The sequence below is a fragment of the Notamacropus eugenii genome, chromosome 2 (assembly GCF_028372415.1).
Source record: "Notamacropus eugenii isolate mMacEug1 chromosome 2, mMacEug1.pri_v2, whole genome shotgun sequence".
Taxonomy (NCBI): Eukaryota; Metazoa; Chordata; class Mammalia; order Diprotodontia; family Macropodidae; genus Notamacropus; species Notamacropus eugenii.
The window spans coordinates 85,453,756-85,465,478 of record NC_092873.1 but is presented as its reverse complement, the minus strand read 5'-3'; the positions used below and the strand labels follow the sequence as shown (position 1 = coordinate 85,465,478).

The 11,723-nt window shown below is 47.4% G+C and overlaps 2 protein-coding genes across 2 annotated transcripts; one reads left to right on the top strand and one right to left on the bottom strand.

The window, feature by feature from the left end:
* The first annotated feature begins 30 nt into the window (after positions 1-30).
* On the top strand, positions 31-9,491 carry VWA7 (von Willebrand factor A domain containing 7). The gene is made up of 16 exons (XM_072637487.1): positions 31-441; positions 1,357-1,638; positions 1,974-2,070; positions 2,583-2,693; positions 3,112-3,307; positions 3,450-3,619; positions 4,342-4,454; positions 4,698-4,814; positions 6,085-6,261; positions 6,815-6,947; positions 7,123-7,275; positions 7,383-7,475; positions 7,599-7,888; positions 8,174-8,313; positions 8,502-8,676; positions 8,886-9,491. The coding sequence occupies exons 1-16, from the start codon at positions 214-216 to the stop codon at positions 9,060-9,062; spliced, it is 2,652 nt and encodes an 883-aa protein (XP_072493588.1). The 5' UTR covers positions 31-213; the 3' UTR covers positions 9,063-9,491.
* Positions 9,492-9,552: 61 nt separating this feature from the next.
* SAPCD1 (suppressor APC domain containing 1) lies at positions 9,553-11,492 on the bottom strand. The gene is made up of 4 exons (XM_072637555.1): positions 11,296-11,492; positions 10,808-10,948; positions 10,181-10,264; positions 9,553-9,842 (listed from the first exon to the last, which is right to left on the bottom strand). Exons 1-4 carry the CDS (start codon positions 11,410-11,412, stop codon positions 9,738-9,740), a joined length of 447 nt encoding a protein of 148 aa, XP_072493656.1. The 5' UTR covers positions 11,413-11,492; the 3' UTR covers positions 9,553-9,737.
* Between the last annotated feature and the right edge of the window lie 231 nt (positions 11,493-11,723).

Genomic DNA, 11,723 nt, shown 5'->3' with positions numbered 1-11,723 from the left:
GTGGCGTCCAGCTGGGTTAGATAAGTGCGGCTGAGGGTGGAGAAGGCAGGTGCTCTGGGAGACAGGAACAGACTCAGGGCTGGCCAGGGAGGGAGGAGCTTCAGCTCAGCATACCACTCCATCTGTCTCTCTTGGTTCTGTACCCCACAGACACACACTTGCTCCCGTGTCTTTGTCCTCCCCCTGACCTCCCTTCAGGTCCATGTCTCAGCCATGGAACCTCTCAAAACATCTGGCCCCTGCCTGGGCTCCCTGCTTGTGCTGTTACTGTGTCTTTGCCCAGCATCTGGCTTCTTCCCCAACATCTGGAGCCTGGTGGCCGCCCCCAGTTCCATCACCCACCAGGACCTGACAGAGGAAGCTACTCTCAACGTTACCTTACAGCTCTTCCTGGAAAGGCCACCCCCTGGCAGGAATCCCCTCCGCCTGGAGGACTTCCAGGTAAGAACCCATTTGCTGCTCCCAAATCTCCCAAGAGCTCTGTTTCCCCTGAGGTCTCTCTAGGGCTCTGATTGGTAAGGGGAAGACACCAGTTCAGTTGAACAAACATTTATTTAGTGGAAAGGGAGGTGTCCCCAGTAATTGGCAAGAATTGAGCATTTGGAGTCAGAGGATCTGAGTTCAAATTCCTTACCACCTGTGTGACTTTGGTCAAGTCATTTCTACATGATGACCTCTGAGGTCCATTTCCAGCTCACATATCTGGTCATATTGTTACGAGTCCCATGGTTGGGAGTGGGGAAGCATGCTCCAGTGCACACAGGGGCGCTGGCCTCGTCGTTCTTTGTACAGATTACTCTGGGCATTTTCACTAGCTGTAGCTTCCGCTTGGAACCTTCTTTCTCTTCATCTCTACCCCCTCCTTCAAGTCCTAGCTAAAGTCCCACCCTCCACAAGAAGCCTTTCCCCGTCTGTCTTAATTCTAATGCCTTCCCTTGTTTGATTTTTTTTTATCAGATTTATAGCTCGTATGTATATAATTGTTTATATAGATTTTGAGCATCTAGAAGACAGGAGCTGTCTTATCTTTCTTTGGTTAGCACCGTGCCTGGCACATGCTTAGTAAATATTTGCCGACTGACTGACTGTCTAAACTACATCAAGATAAAATAATCCCTTTCTTCAAAGAATTGGTGCTATACTAGGAAAGACAAGGAAACTAAAGGTAATTTGAGAAACCTTGATTTCTAGGGAAAGGTCTTCCCAGTGCATGGGTTAGGACAAAAACCTCTGCCTCCCTACCTCCCCCGCATAGCACAGAGACACTTTATTTTAGGGTGCTCAATGCTCTATCTGGTGGTGAATAGTGGGGTTCTTCCTAGATTCCTAAACCCTAGATATTTTTCTCCTTTTCAGGGTCGGACACTGCTGGCTGATGACCTCTTTGCCGCTTACTTTGGACTTGGGACCCCAACCCGCCGATTCCGGGCAGCCCTTGGTGAGGTGACTCGTGCCAATGCAGCTCAGGACTTCCTCTCAGGGACCAGGAATGACCCTGAGCTGCACTTTGATGCAGAACAGCTGATTGGAAGTCGGGCCCGCCTTGTGGGGAGCCTTCGGGAAGCCCTTAGTGCTGCCCGTGCCTTGGAATATACTGTGGCCCGACAACGCCTAGGAGCCATGCTACATGCCTTACAGGTGGGCTGGAGACCAAGGGAGAGGAAGTGTATGATAGGTATTAATAAGGGTGAAGAGAAACTCAGGATGGGGGAGAGAATTGAAGCCCCTTCCTATGTCCCCTCTTCCAAGAGGGTGGCACTTCCTATGAGAATTTTGTCATCAGAGGGATTGAAAAATTGAAAGATAGTATTGAGATTGGTAGGGAATTGGCCCTATGGGGTACCCATGACAGTCTCATGGTGAACAGAAGCAGTGAAGTCTCCTGATGGGTAGTAGAGGGATGGAGAAGAAGGATGGAATTTAAAATTGGGGGAGAAAGGAGTGGGCCATAATTGACCTCTTTCTACCACCAGGATTTCTACAGTCATAGCAACTGGGTAGAGCTGGGAGAGCAGCAGCCCCACCCTGATCTTCTGTGGCCCGCACGGAAGCTCAAGAACTTGGCACAGGGTATGGGTACAAGCCATACTGCCTGGATTGGGGTAGGAAGTCCTGAGTCACTTTGGTTAACTCTTCTACCGGGGCAAAAGTGTCCCAAAACAGTCTTTCATAGAATCCTAGGAAGAATGAGAGAGCTGGATGGGACTTTCAAGACAGATCAGGGACATCCCTTTACTTTATATATAGAGGCACTGAGACTCAGAGAAGCAAGACTTGACTTGCCCAAAGTCACGAGACTTTCATTGCACCGTGTTGCCCCCCACCTACATCATTTGCCTTTTCTTTTTGTGTTTGGGAGGGAGGAACACTTGTGTCCCATCCCCAGGTTCACTCCTTGTCTTGCCATTAAGAATATAGGGGCACCAATTAAGCTTCCTGGTAGTTTTTTTTCTTTTCTTGGGAAGCGGGAGAGAGAAGACTAGATAAGGGAGGGGTAAAAAACACTGGGGACCTGGGAAGCTCTTTGTTTTCTGTTCCACTACCACCTCGCCTTCCATACCATGACAATCCTTTCTTCTCAGCTGGGGACCCGATGTGCTCTGACTGTGAAGAGCTGAGCTGCCCTGGAAATTTGCTGGGTTCCATATTCCTCACCTCTGGCTATTTTGGGGTAGAACCCCCCAAACCTCCAGGTATACTACAGGAAGGGGCCCCAAAGACTCACTTCCCATTATAAGGTTCCGCAGTAAGGTGCCCCTTCCTATGAAAAGTTAGGGAAAGATAATATTAGAATTGGTACCATTGGGATAGCTGTGACTGATGAATGAAGATAAAAGGGATAAGGAGTGGAGAGGGGTAGTGTCCTTCCTATTCTGTCTTCTCAGAATCATGCAGCATCTTTCTGGGGGTAGGTTTCTATAGCTCACAAGAAAATTTTGGTGTAGGATGATGAGGGGATGCCTCAGGGTTACTGGAGTGTTGCCAGCACTCTCTCTCTTGTCTGAATGGCTGTACTGCTACTAACCTGTTTCGTAGCCCCTAAGGAGGTTGGTGCTAGGTGCTGGGACATTCCCATTGCTTATCTCTCTTGGGCCTTTTTCCTCAATTTAGGGAAATGTAGCCATGGGGGCCATTTTGACAAGAGCAGCCGTGTTCTCCCCCGAGGGGGCATCAACAAAGACAGCACATCTCCAGCTTTCTCCCCACACCATGATTTGCACCCTCAAGCTGCCCAGCTTGCTCTCCAGGCCTCCATCCAGGCCCTGAATCTCCTCCGGGGCCGATTAGGGGATACTGGATTTTCCAGGTGAGCAAGATCAGGGGAAGGTCAGCTTAAACTAGGTTAAACAGTTAGACTTAAAATTCTGAGTCCCTGTGGGAGGTGAGAGCTGTCAGGGGGGTAAGAGTCAGAGAACTAGGTCCCTCATTGGCACTCTTTCACCCTTCAGGCTCCTACAAATCTCCCCAGCCTCAGGCCTGAGCTTTGTCCTGGACACTACAGGCAGTATGGGGGAAGAAATTAATGCAGCCAAAATACAGGCTCGGAGAATCATTGACCAACGTCGTGGTGGCCCCATGGAGCCTACCCACTACATTCTTGTGCCTTTTCATGATCCTGGTAACAGTGGCCCCAGGACAGGGGGCAGGGATCCTGGGTTATACTTTCCTATTTTTTCCCCTTATAAAACAACAGTCCTTTCTGTGGCAGCCTAAGAATAGTGAGCACTCTTCTCCTTCTTTCCAAAATGGCAGCATATCCTTAGGAGGGTGAGTGCCTAGGTGCTATGAAGCCAGGAGGGTCTTATTTTGGGAGTGGACTAGAGGAGGGGATTAAATGACAACTAATAATTTCCAGTTTCCTCAGTTTTGGGAGCTGGAATGGAACCTGCTGGTAGAGATCAGCATGGAACAGCTAGAGCAGAGTGGTGGTCAGTAATGCCCTACTGCTGTTTTCTACTTGAACTCTGAGAGATCTAGTCCTGGTCTGCCAACACCTTGTGACCTTAGACAAATCACTGAATTTCCCTGAGTCTCACTTCTGTTATTTGTAAAATGAAGGTGATGCTGTCTACCTGGTTTACCTCCTGGGGTTGCTGTGTGAAGATTAAATGAGATACTGAACATGAAAGTTCTTTGAAGGGTATAAAGCACTGTACACATTGGAGGTGTTATTGTTAATATGATTTCAAAATGGTAGCGTTTTCTGATTTGTTTCTTCCCCTTTCCAGGTACACAGAGGGCTTTTTGGTTGGAGAATAGGGAATTACTGTAATAACTCTTGAGTAGGGCGGGGGTTACTACTTTCCTTTACTTACTTCATCCTTCTCTTCTCCTCTTCAGGATTTGGACCTGTTCTTAAGACCAGTGACCCTGATACTTTCTGGAAATATCTTAATGAGATCCATGCCCTGGGGGGTGGAGATGAGCCTGAGATGTGTCTGTCAGCCCTGGAGGTCCTTCCCCCTTGAGTTTCCTCCCCTCCTCCTCCTTCCTTCCTATCACAATCCTCAGGCTTCTCCTTCCCTCCTCCTCCCTCCTTCTCCAAGAATTCTTCTCCTCCCTGACTTAGGCCCTTGCTCTTTGCCCAACAATTTGCTCCTTCTAGACCACATCCCTTTTTTTCTTGGATGGAAAGGGCTTCTAGCTTTTCACCCCTTCAACTCAATTTTTAATTCTCTCTCTCTTCTCCATTCCAGCTGGCCCTGCTCCACACACCCCAGTTCTCAGACATCTTTGTTTTCACTGATGCCTCCCCCAAAGATGCCTATCTCACCAATCGTGTAGAGGCCCTGAGCCAGAAGCAGCACTGCAAGGTGAACACTCCACAATAATGCTGTAAGCAAAAGCCGAAAGAGACCCTATCTTAATAATCCATTTGGGACAAATTGGTTGGCAGGAGACTTCAAAACAGCAAATAGTAATTGAAGAAACATCTATTCTTAACATGAGTAGAACACTCATCCTATGCCACATCCTGTACTGAGCTGTGAGAAACCCACTTCTTGGCCTTACAGCTTACTGCTTTGCCACTGATGCATTGGCTTCTCTGGACACCAGCTCTTCTCTGATACCAAAACCTTGCCTTTGCTCCTGGGCCTTTTTAACTCTCCTTATTTGCTAAAACTTCCCTTGTTGTTGGATCCCAAATATCCCAAGCTTTCGTGGCTTTGGGGGTTCAGAGAGGTCATACTGAAACCTAATTATCTCTCCTGTTCTTCAACTGATGCACCTTATTCTAACATGTGCTCCCTTTTCCCTTACCTTGAACTCCAGAGTTTGTTTTCCAGGGATTCTTTACCAGGGAAAAGCAGCTATACAAATTCAGAAATTAGGTACCAGAGAAATATAATTAGTAAAAGAATTTAAATAAACAAAGCATGATGCTTTAAAATATTGAGAAGCTTTTAACCTGTTCTATGCAAGCTACCATTCCCAATCTGCTTTAGAGAAGTATCTCGGATATAAAACTTACTAGTCCTTTCTGCAATGCTAGTCTAATTTTCAGTGAATTGGAATGCTTCCTGATCCAATGACTCTTCATTGGTGCTTCCGCATCTTATCACTCCCCTAAATTATCACTCTGCTAGCTAGATATCTATCCTTCCTCCAACCAAAGTAACGAGGGGATGGAAAGAACTCTCCCATAAAATTAAAGCTTGTTTCATCAACCTAGAAATAGAATAATCTACCCCTACACAAAGATAAGTCTTTCCCATCACATGTTCAAAGTGGGAAGCATGAAGGAGTGTGTGTGTGTGTGTGTGTGTGTGTGTGTGTGTGTGTGTGTGTGAAACTGTGGAGGTTAGAAGGGAATCTATGACAATAGAAGACATAGTCTCTAAGGAACTTGGTTATGTTACAGAAGACATTGTCCTGGACATTACTTACAAAGGTGACATGGTGTTAGAGCATGAGAACTTCCAACAACTTGAGGCAGAGATCGCAGACTCCGCCAGAGAATACATGAGCCCCCATTGTAAAATCCCAGCTTCAGAGATATCCTGCAGGCTTCCAGAGTTAGAGATAACAATAATAAAACTTATTGATAATGTGTTCAATAAATTGATACCTCTCTGAACACAGGTGACATTCTTGGTGACAGAGGACCCATCAAGGCGGGTTCGAAGAGAGGTCCTTTCCCCAAAGCGGTTTCAGCCATACCAGGCAATAGCCATGGCTTCAGGAGGAGAAGTCATTTTTACCAAGGACCAGTATATTCAGAATGTGGCAAGTGTGGTGGGCGAGAGTATGATGGATATGGTGAGTAGCTGCAGTAGCTGCGGAATACTGGGTGTGGGCAAAGAGAAACTCAAGAAAACTTACACAGGAAATGCAATCATGTTGTGAGGGTGAGGGAAACAGAAAATAAATCCTTTGCTGGGGCAGGGTTGCTTTATACTCTCCCTCTGGATTCCCCAGCTTCTTTTCATTATCAGAGTAAAGGAAATAGATCTCGTTAAAAAAAATTGCCATTTAAAACCTTGGGAACAGGAAGACTTTTTACAGAGTCATCTGGACTAACCTGAAAGTTCCAGATTCCACTCACCATAAAAATACTATCTCTTGCCCTAGGAGGGTGCATTGAAAGTGCAGTCACCTGATAAGGCTGGGGACAAAGATATATGGTCACCCATAACCTAGCCTCATCAATTCCTGTGAATCACTCTTCCCCTTTCTTCTCCATATCTCTTATCCTTCTTTCTTTACTAGCTCTACCCCTTTCTCCATCTGTCACTTAAATTCTCCACCTCTGTTCTTCTCCCTCCCTGTCCTATGTATCTCTCTCTTTATATCTCTCCCTCACAACCTCAAGGTGACCCTAGCCCTGGTGCCTCCTGTTCCACCCCCTAAGGGGCCTCTCATGTTCCACGTGGACAAGATGCTTCATGGGGTCATCATCCATCTCCATGGAGAGATAAGCATGTTCAGGATCTCAGACCCCACAGGTACTTAGGGGGAAGGCAGAAAAGGGGACTGGTAATAAAGGGGGTACAGATTTGGGCTGGAGAATGTCTGACACAGGGTGACAAAGAAAGCTCAAGAGACCTAATATTCCTTCACCTTAGATATGTTCTGTTATATATGAGAAAAATTAATTGTCTCCTCACTATGACCCTCTAGGCATTTCTCAGGATATTCATCAGGATTGGGGGCCTCTGGGCCATATTCAATGCTTTGGTCAGTTCTGGACAGTGAACTTAAATGACCCGCCTCAGGTTGGGGCCTGGGTGATAGAGATCACAGCACAGGGGATGCCTGGAGTAAGAGTGAAAGGTAAGGAAGAGGTTGGGGGGGGAGGGGTAATGACAGAAAAAGCAGGAACCTCTAGAGATGATTGATATAGCGGGTATGAAATGGCTTACATCCCCTTTCTTCTCCAGCTAAGACTTCCTTGGATTTCCTCTTCTCTTTTGGGATTCCTATTGAGGGTGGACCCCATCCTGGCCTTTATCCCCTAAGCCAACCAGTTGCAGGTAAAACAGTTAATCTGTTCTCTGTCTCTCCCTCCTTTTCCAGGCTTCTGAGACACATGAAAACTGGAGTCCCTCTTTCTTTCTTCTTTCTTCACACCCTTTTCTGCTCTTATCCCATCGTAGGTCTCCACACTCTGCTTCTAATTGAAGTGATGGGACTGGTTTCTGGCATCCCCAACATGAATCACTCTCGTGTTATTCTTCGGGGAAGCCCAGAGGGTGAAGAGTTGGACCATGTGGCGCTGAAGCCAATTGGGGCCCCTGAACAGGGACTTTTCACTGCCCTTCTGGAGCCCAAGATCCTTCTCACCCAAAGGCCTTTCTTCCTGGAGCTGATTGGCCAGGATGATAGGAGATCCAGTCTTCAGAGAGTAGCCTCTCAGCCTTGCACTGTGGTTCCTGTCCTTCTTGAGGTAAGATTTGGAGGTTATAAGTAAGAGAGGAAGCTGGAATTGACTTGATTTTCATCACTGTATCCTAGAGTGGTGTCCTGCATATAGTAGGTGATTAATAAAAGAATTGAACTGGGTAAGTAACTTCCCCTTTCGGGACATTCTTTTGTCTCTGAAATGAGATTGGACTTGATTTCTAAGGTCCTGTCCAGCTGTAGTGATAGATGAATTTATGAACTGAATTTTTAGAGGAGGGGAAGATGTTGATCCATCCACAACCCAGCCCTTCTCATCTCCCTTCTCCAGCTCAGTGGGCCTTCTGGCCCTCTTAGCCCTGGTCACCAGGTTCTGCTCAGCCTCCAGATCTCTAGCTTCTCAGGACCCTGGGATCTCATCGTTTCAGCTTCTGTCAGTCCCAGCTTCCCCCTCACCACCAACCTCTCAAGGTAACTGTATGCCTCCTAAGACTTAGTTCTAAATGCCACTCCCTGATTTTCTGACTGTCAGCTCTAGGCTGCTTAACCCCACCCTATTTCAGTGGAGCTCAGATTAATTCTTTCAGTTTGGGATACTTTATTAAGGGGCCTTTAGGATCTCTGTAAAAGAGCAGTGAACAAAATATGTTATTTCACAGGGTTCACCTGGGGCAGAATGAGTCAGCCTGGGGGCAATTCTGGCTACAGGTTCCAGGCTCAGCCACACTGGACTCATTAGTGACAGTGACAGTGACAGCAGAAGCCAAATCCAGTGACCCTCCTCCCCCTGCGCATGCTCTCCTCCAGCTCTTGGTGCAGGCTTTCCCCCCACAGGTGAGACCTACCAACCCTTCACCAATCCCTTGGATAGGTTGAAGCCTGGGCCAACCACAGGGATTAGACTTTAGCTTTGAGTGAGTGGGAAGGACATTCAATTACATTTTTATTTTCTCACCCTTTGTTTCCCTCTCTCCTTCTACCTATTTTCTCTTCTTTCTTTCATATACTCCTGTACCCTCTCTTTTTTCCTGTTTTCTTTCTAGGAGCAGCTGGATGACCCTGGTGCCTCCTCAAGGCCAAGTCACAATATAGCTAGGCCACACTTACACAATTCCACTCTGGGGCCCCAAAGGAGTGGGGCAGGGGGTACCATGGGAGCTGGCCCTTGGTGGGGGCCAATGAGGGGGTTGCTACTGGTTCTTGGCATAGTAGCCTGGTGATGACTTCCTGCCCACATCTCCAAATATAATTCTGGGTAGGAAAGGGAAGCTCTATGACCCTGCCCAGACCCTGCCTCTCCTGTACCAATCTAGAGACTGGGTTTTTTTCTTCAAGTCATGGCATTCATTTTGTTTCCTTTCAGGTGAAAGAGTTGGGGTTGGGGAAGTCAAGGGAGAGAAATATTTTCCCATAATGCACTATTTTGCCCTTTGCCCTACAACCTTTTTTGGGGGGAAATCAAATCAAAGACTTATTTTTACAGAAAATCACTTCAGTTTTGTTACTTCGGCACGCCCCTCCCCGCCATTCCCTTCTCTCTAGTCCAGGGACTGTTGGTTATAGAAGTTTAAATCTGAGGCCTGGGAATTGGTTTCTGTTTTATTTTTGTAGGGAAAGATATTAATTATTTAAATAAATTCTCAATAAATGCTGTTGCTTTCTTTGGGGATATGAGATGGGAGGACAGAGTGTACTGGGAAGATCAGGAGATAAAGGACCTGAGAGGATTTAAGAAGAAACTTTATTTTTCTCTCCCATGGGAGGCCTGACAAGTAGGAATATCCGTATATTTACCACCCAAAGTCATTTCACCTTGGACAAGAATGGGGACAGGGGAAGTAGCAGATTTCTAGCAATCTCCTCTTTATCCACCAAAGTGGGGGTGGAAGAGGGCCTTAGACTAGGGTGGGGCCCCTCGGCCTTTTCATCTGGCCCAGTGGAGTGGCTTCTTCCCCCTCAGGCTGGGCCACCTGCTTGTACTCTTGCTGCCCTTGCAGGTTCTGGAAGAGAGAAGAACGTTGAGAATTGAGTGTTTTTGTTTTGATGGGTTTTTTTGGGGGGGGAGAGGGGGGCGGATCATGTGTATCCAGCATTCTCTCCCCTCTCCCTCTCACTGAGGAGAGATTCTGCTCCTTTCTACTTGTCCATTCTCTCAGCAGCAGCCACAAGTTCTGTTCAATCAGCATTTTGTTCCAGCCCATCTTGGCCTGGGTCAAACTGGGCTGGGGTGAGGGGGTAGTGGGGAGGATAAGACACTTTCAGAAGTAGATAAAACTGGGGAAAATCAGTTTCCACTGCCCCCAGCCAATCTCCCCACTAGCAGAAAAACCTAATTTACCTTCCCTTGAATCAGACTCTTCAGGCAGTTGTTCATTTTCTGGATCTGGGCCAGGAGGGGGGCCCTGGGCTCTGAATGGAAATTCTAGAAAGAAAGGAGAGGGAGAAGGATGGCACCTCCCCCCACCCCAATCTCTTCAGGGTAAAATATTCCGATCCATTGTCTCACCCTCCCTCCACCCCAGCCACAAAGAAAAACTCTTGACCAATCCCACAGCCCTCTCCCCTGCTTTCTGAATTTCATTATTTTATTTCTATACACTCCATTCAATTCATCCTCATATTTCTTTTACCATTCCATGACCTCCAACCCTATGGAAACCCAGCACTCCCTTTCCCTCACTCCCTAATCTCTTTTTAGGTATCTCAATTTATCACCCCCCAGGGAACCCACTATGCTCCCCTATGACAATGGAATATCCCAATCTCCCCCACACACCAATGGAACAGCCTAATACTTTACCCATCCCCCATCTAATTGACCAATCTTACCCACCCTCACTTCCCTGCTGTGTACAATGGTATAATCCAATCCCATTCAGATATCACCATTAACTTCTTCCTTTCCAGGGATCTTCCAGAGGTGTCTTCCATCTATTTCCTGTCTTTCCCCTTTCATCCCTCATACCTCACCAAGGTTTCCCAGATGCAGCTGCCACCTCTGAGCCTCCTTTAGACTCCCTTTGTACCAGGCCTGGCTCTTTTCCAATAGCTCCAGCCCCTGCCACAGGGCATCCTGTTCTCTCTCTATGGCACGCATCCCTTGAAGCTATGGGAGGGTAGGGGTACAAGAGGGTGACCAACCTCCTGTGTCAAAGCTCAAGATGACTAGTTTTTTCCATCAGAGGGAACTGAGCTGCTTCCCTCAAGCTCCATGGGCCCCTTTCTGGATTGGGGGTGGGGGTTGGCCCTTGAACATCACTCTTTGTCCCTACTAATCCTCAGATGGATTCATTGTCTAGCCACTGAGGATCAGGTCCAGGACTAGCCAGCTAAGACCCCAAGGTGAGGGGGGAGGAGGGAGAGAGCTCCTTTACCCAAGGTTCAATGAAGCCTAAAAGGACAGGATGTCTGAGCCCCAGAGGGATGACTTCCCCATTCATTCCCCTTCCTCACCCAAAGGAAGAAGCTCAGTGCCCCAGGATCCTGGCGGTTGGTCTCCAGTGGCAGCAACAAAACAGTGTAAGGAGTTTGCACAGAGACCCTGGACCCTCCAAGCTTCTGACTTCCCATGGCCTTTGGTGTATGGAGGTTGGAGACCAGCACACATAAGCAGCCCAGGGCACAGCCCCACCCACCAGGGGACACATCCCTCCCACCACCCTCCCTCCACACAGCCCTCCTCTTTGCCTCTCATTCTTTCTGCCTGCACCCTTCCTCCCATGCATCTTTCTATTTCTTTTTTGGGACATTCTGTTTTAGAATTGGAAGGATCTCATTTCTATGAGATTCTTTAATTCTATAATTCTTTACAGAATGTTGGAGTTGGAAAGAACTTTAGAAATTGGACCAGGGTTACACAGTCAGTGACAGAACCAGGGTTT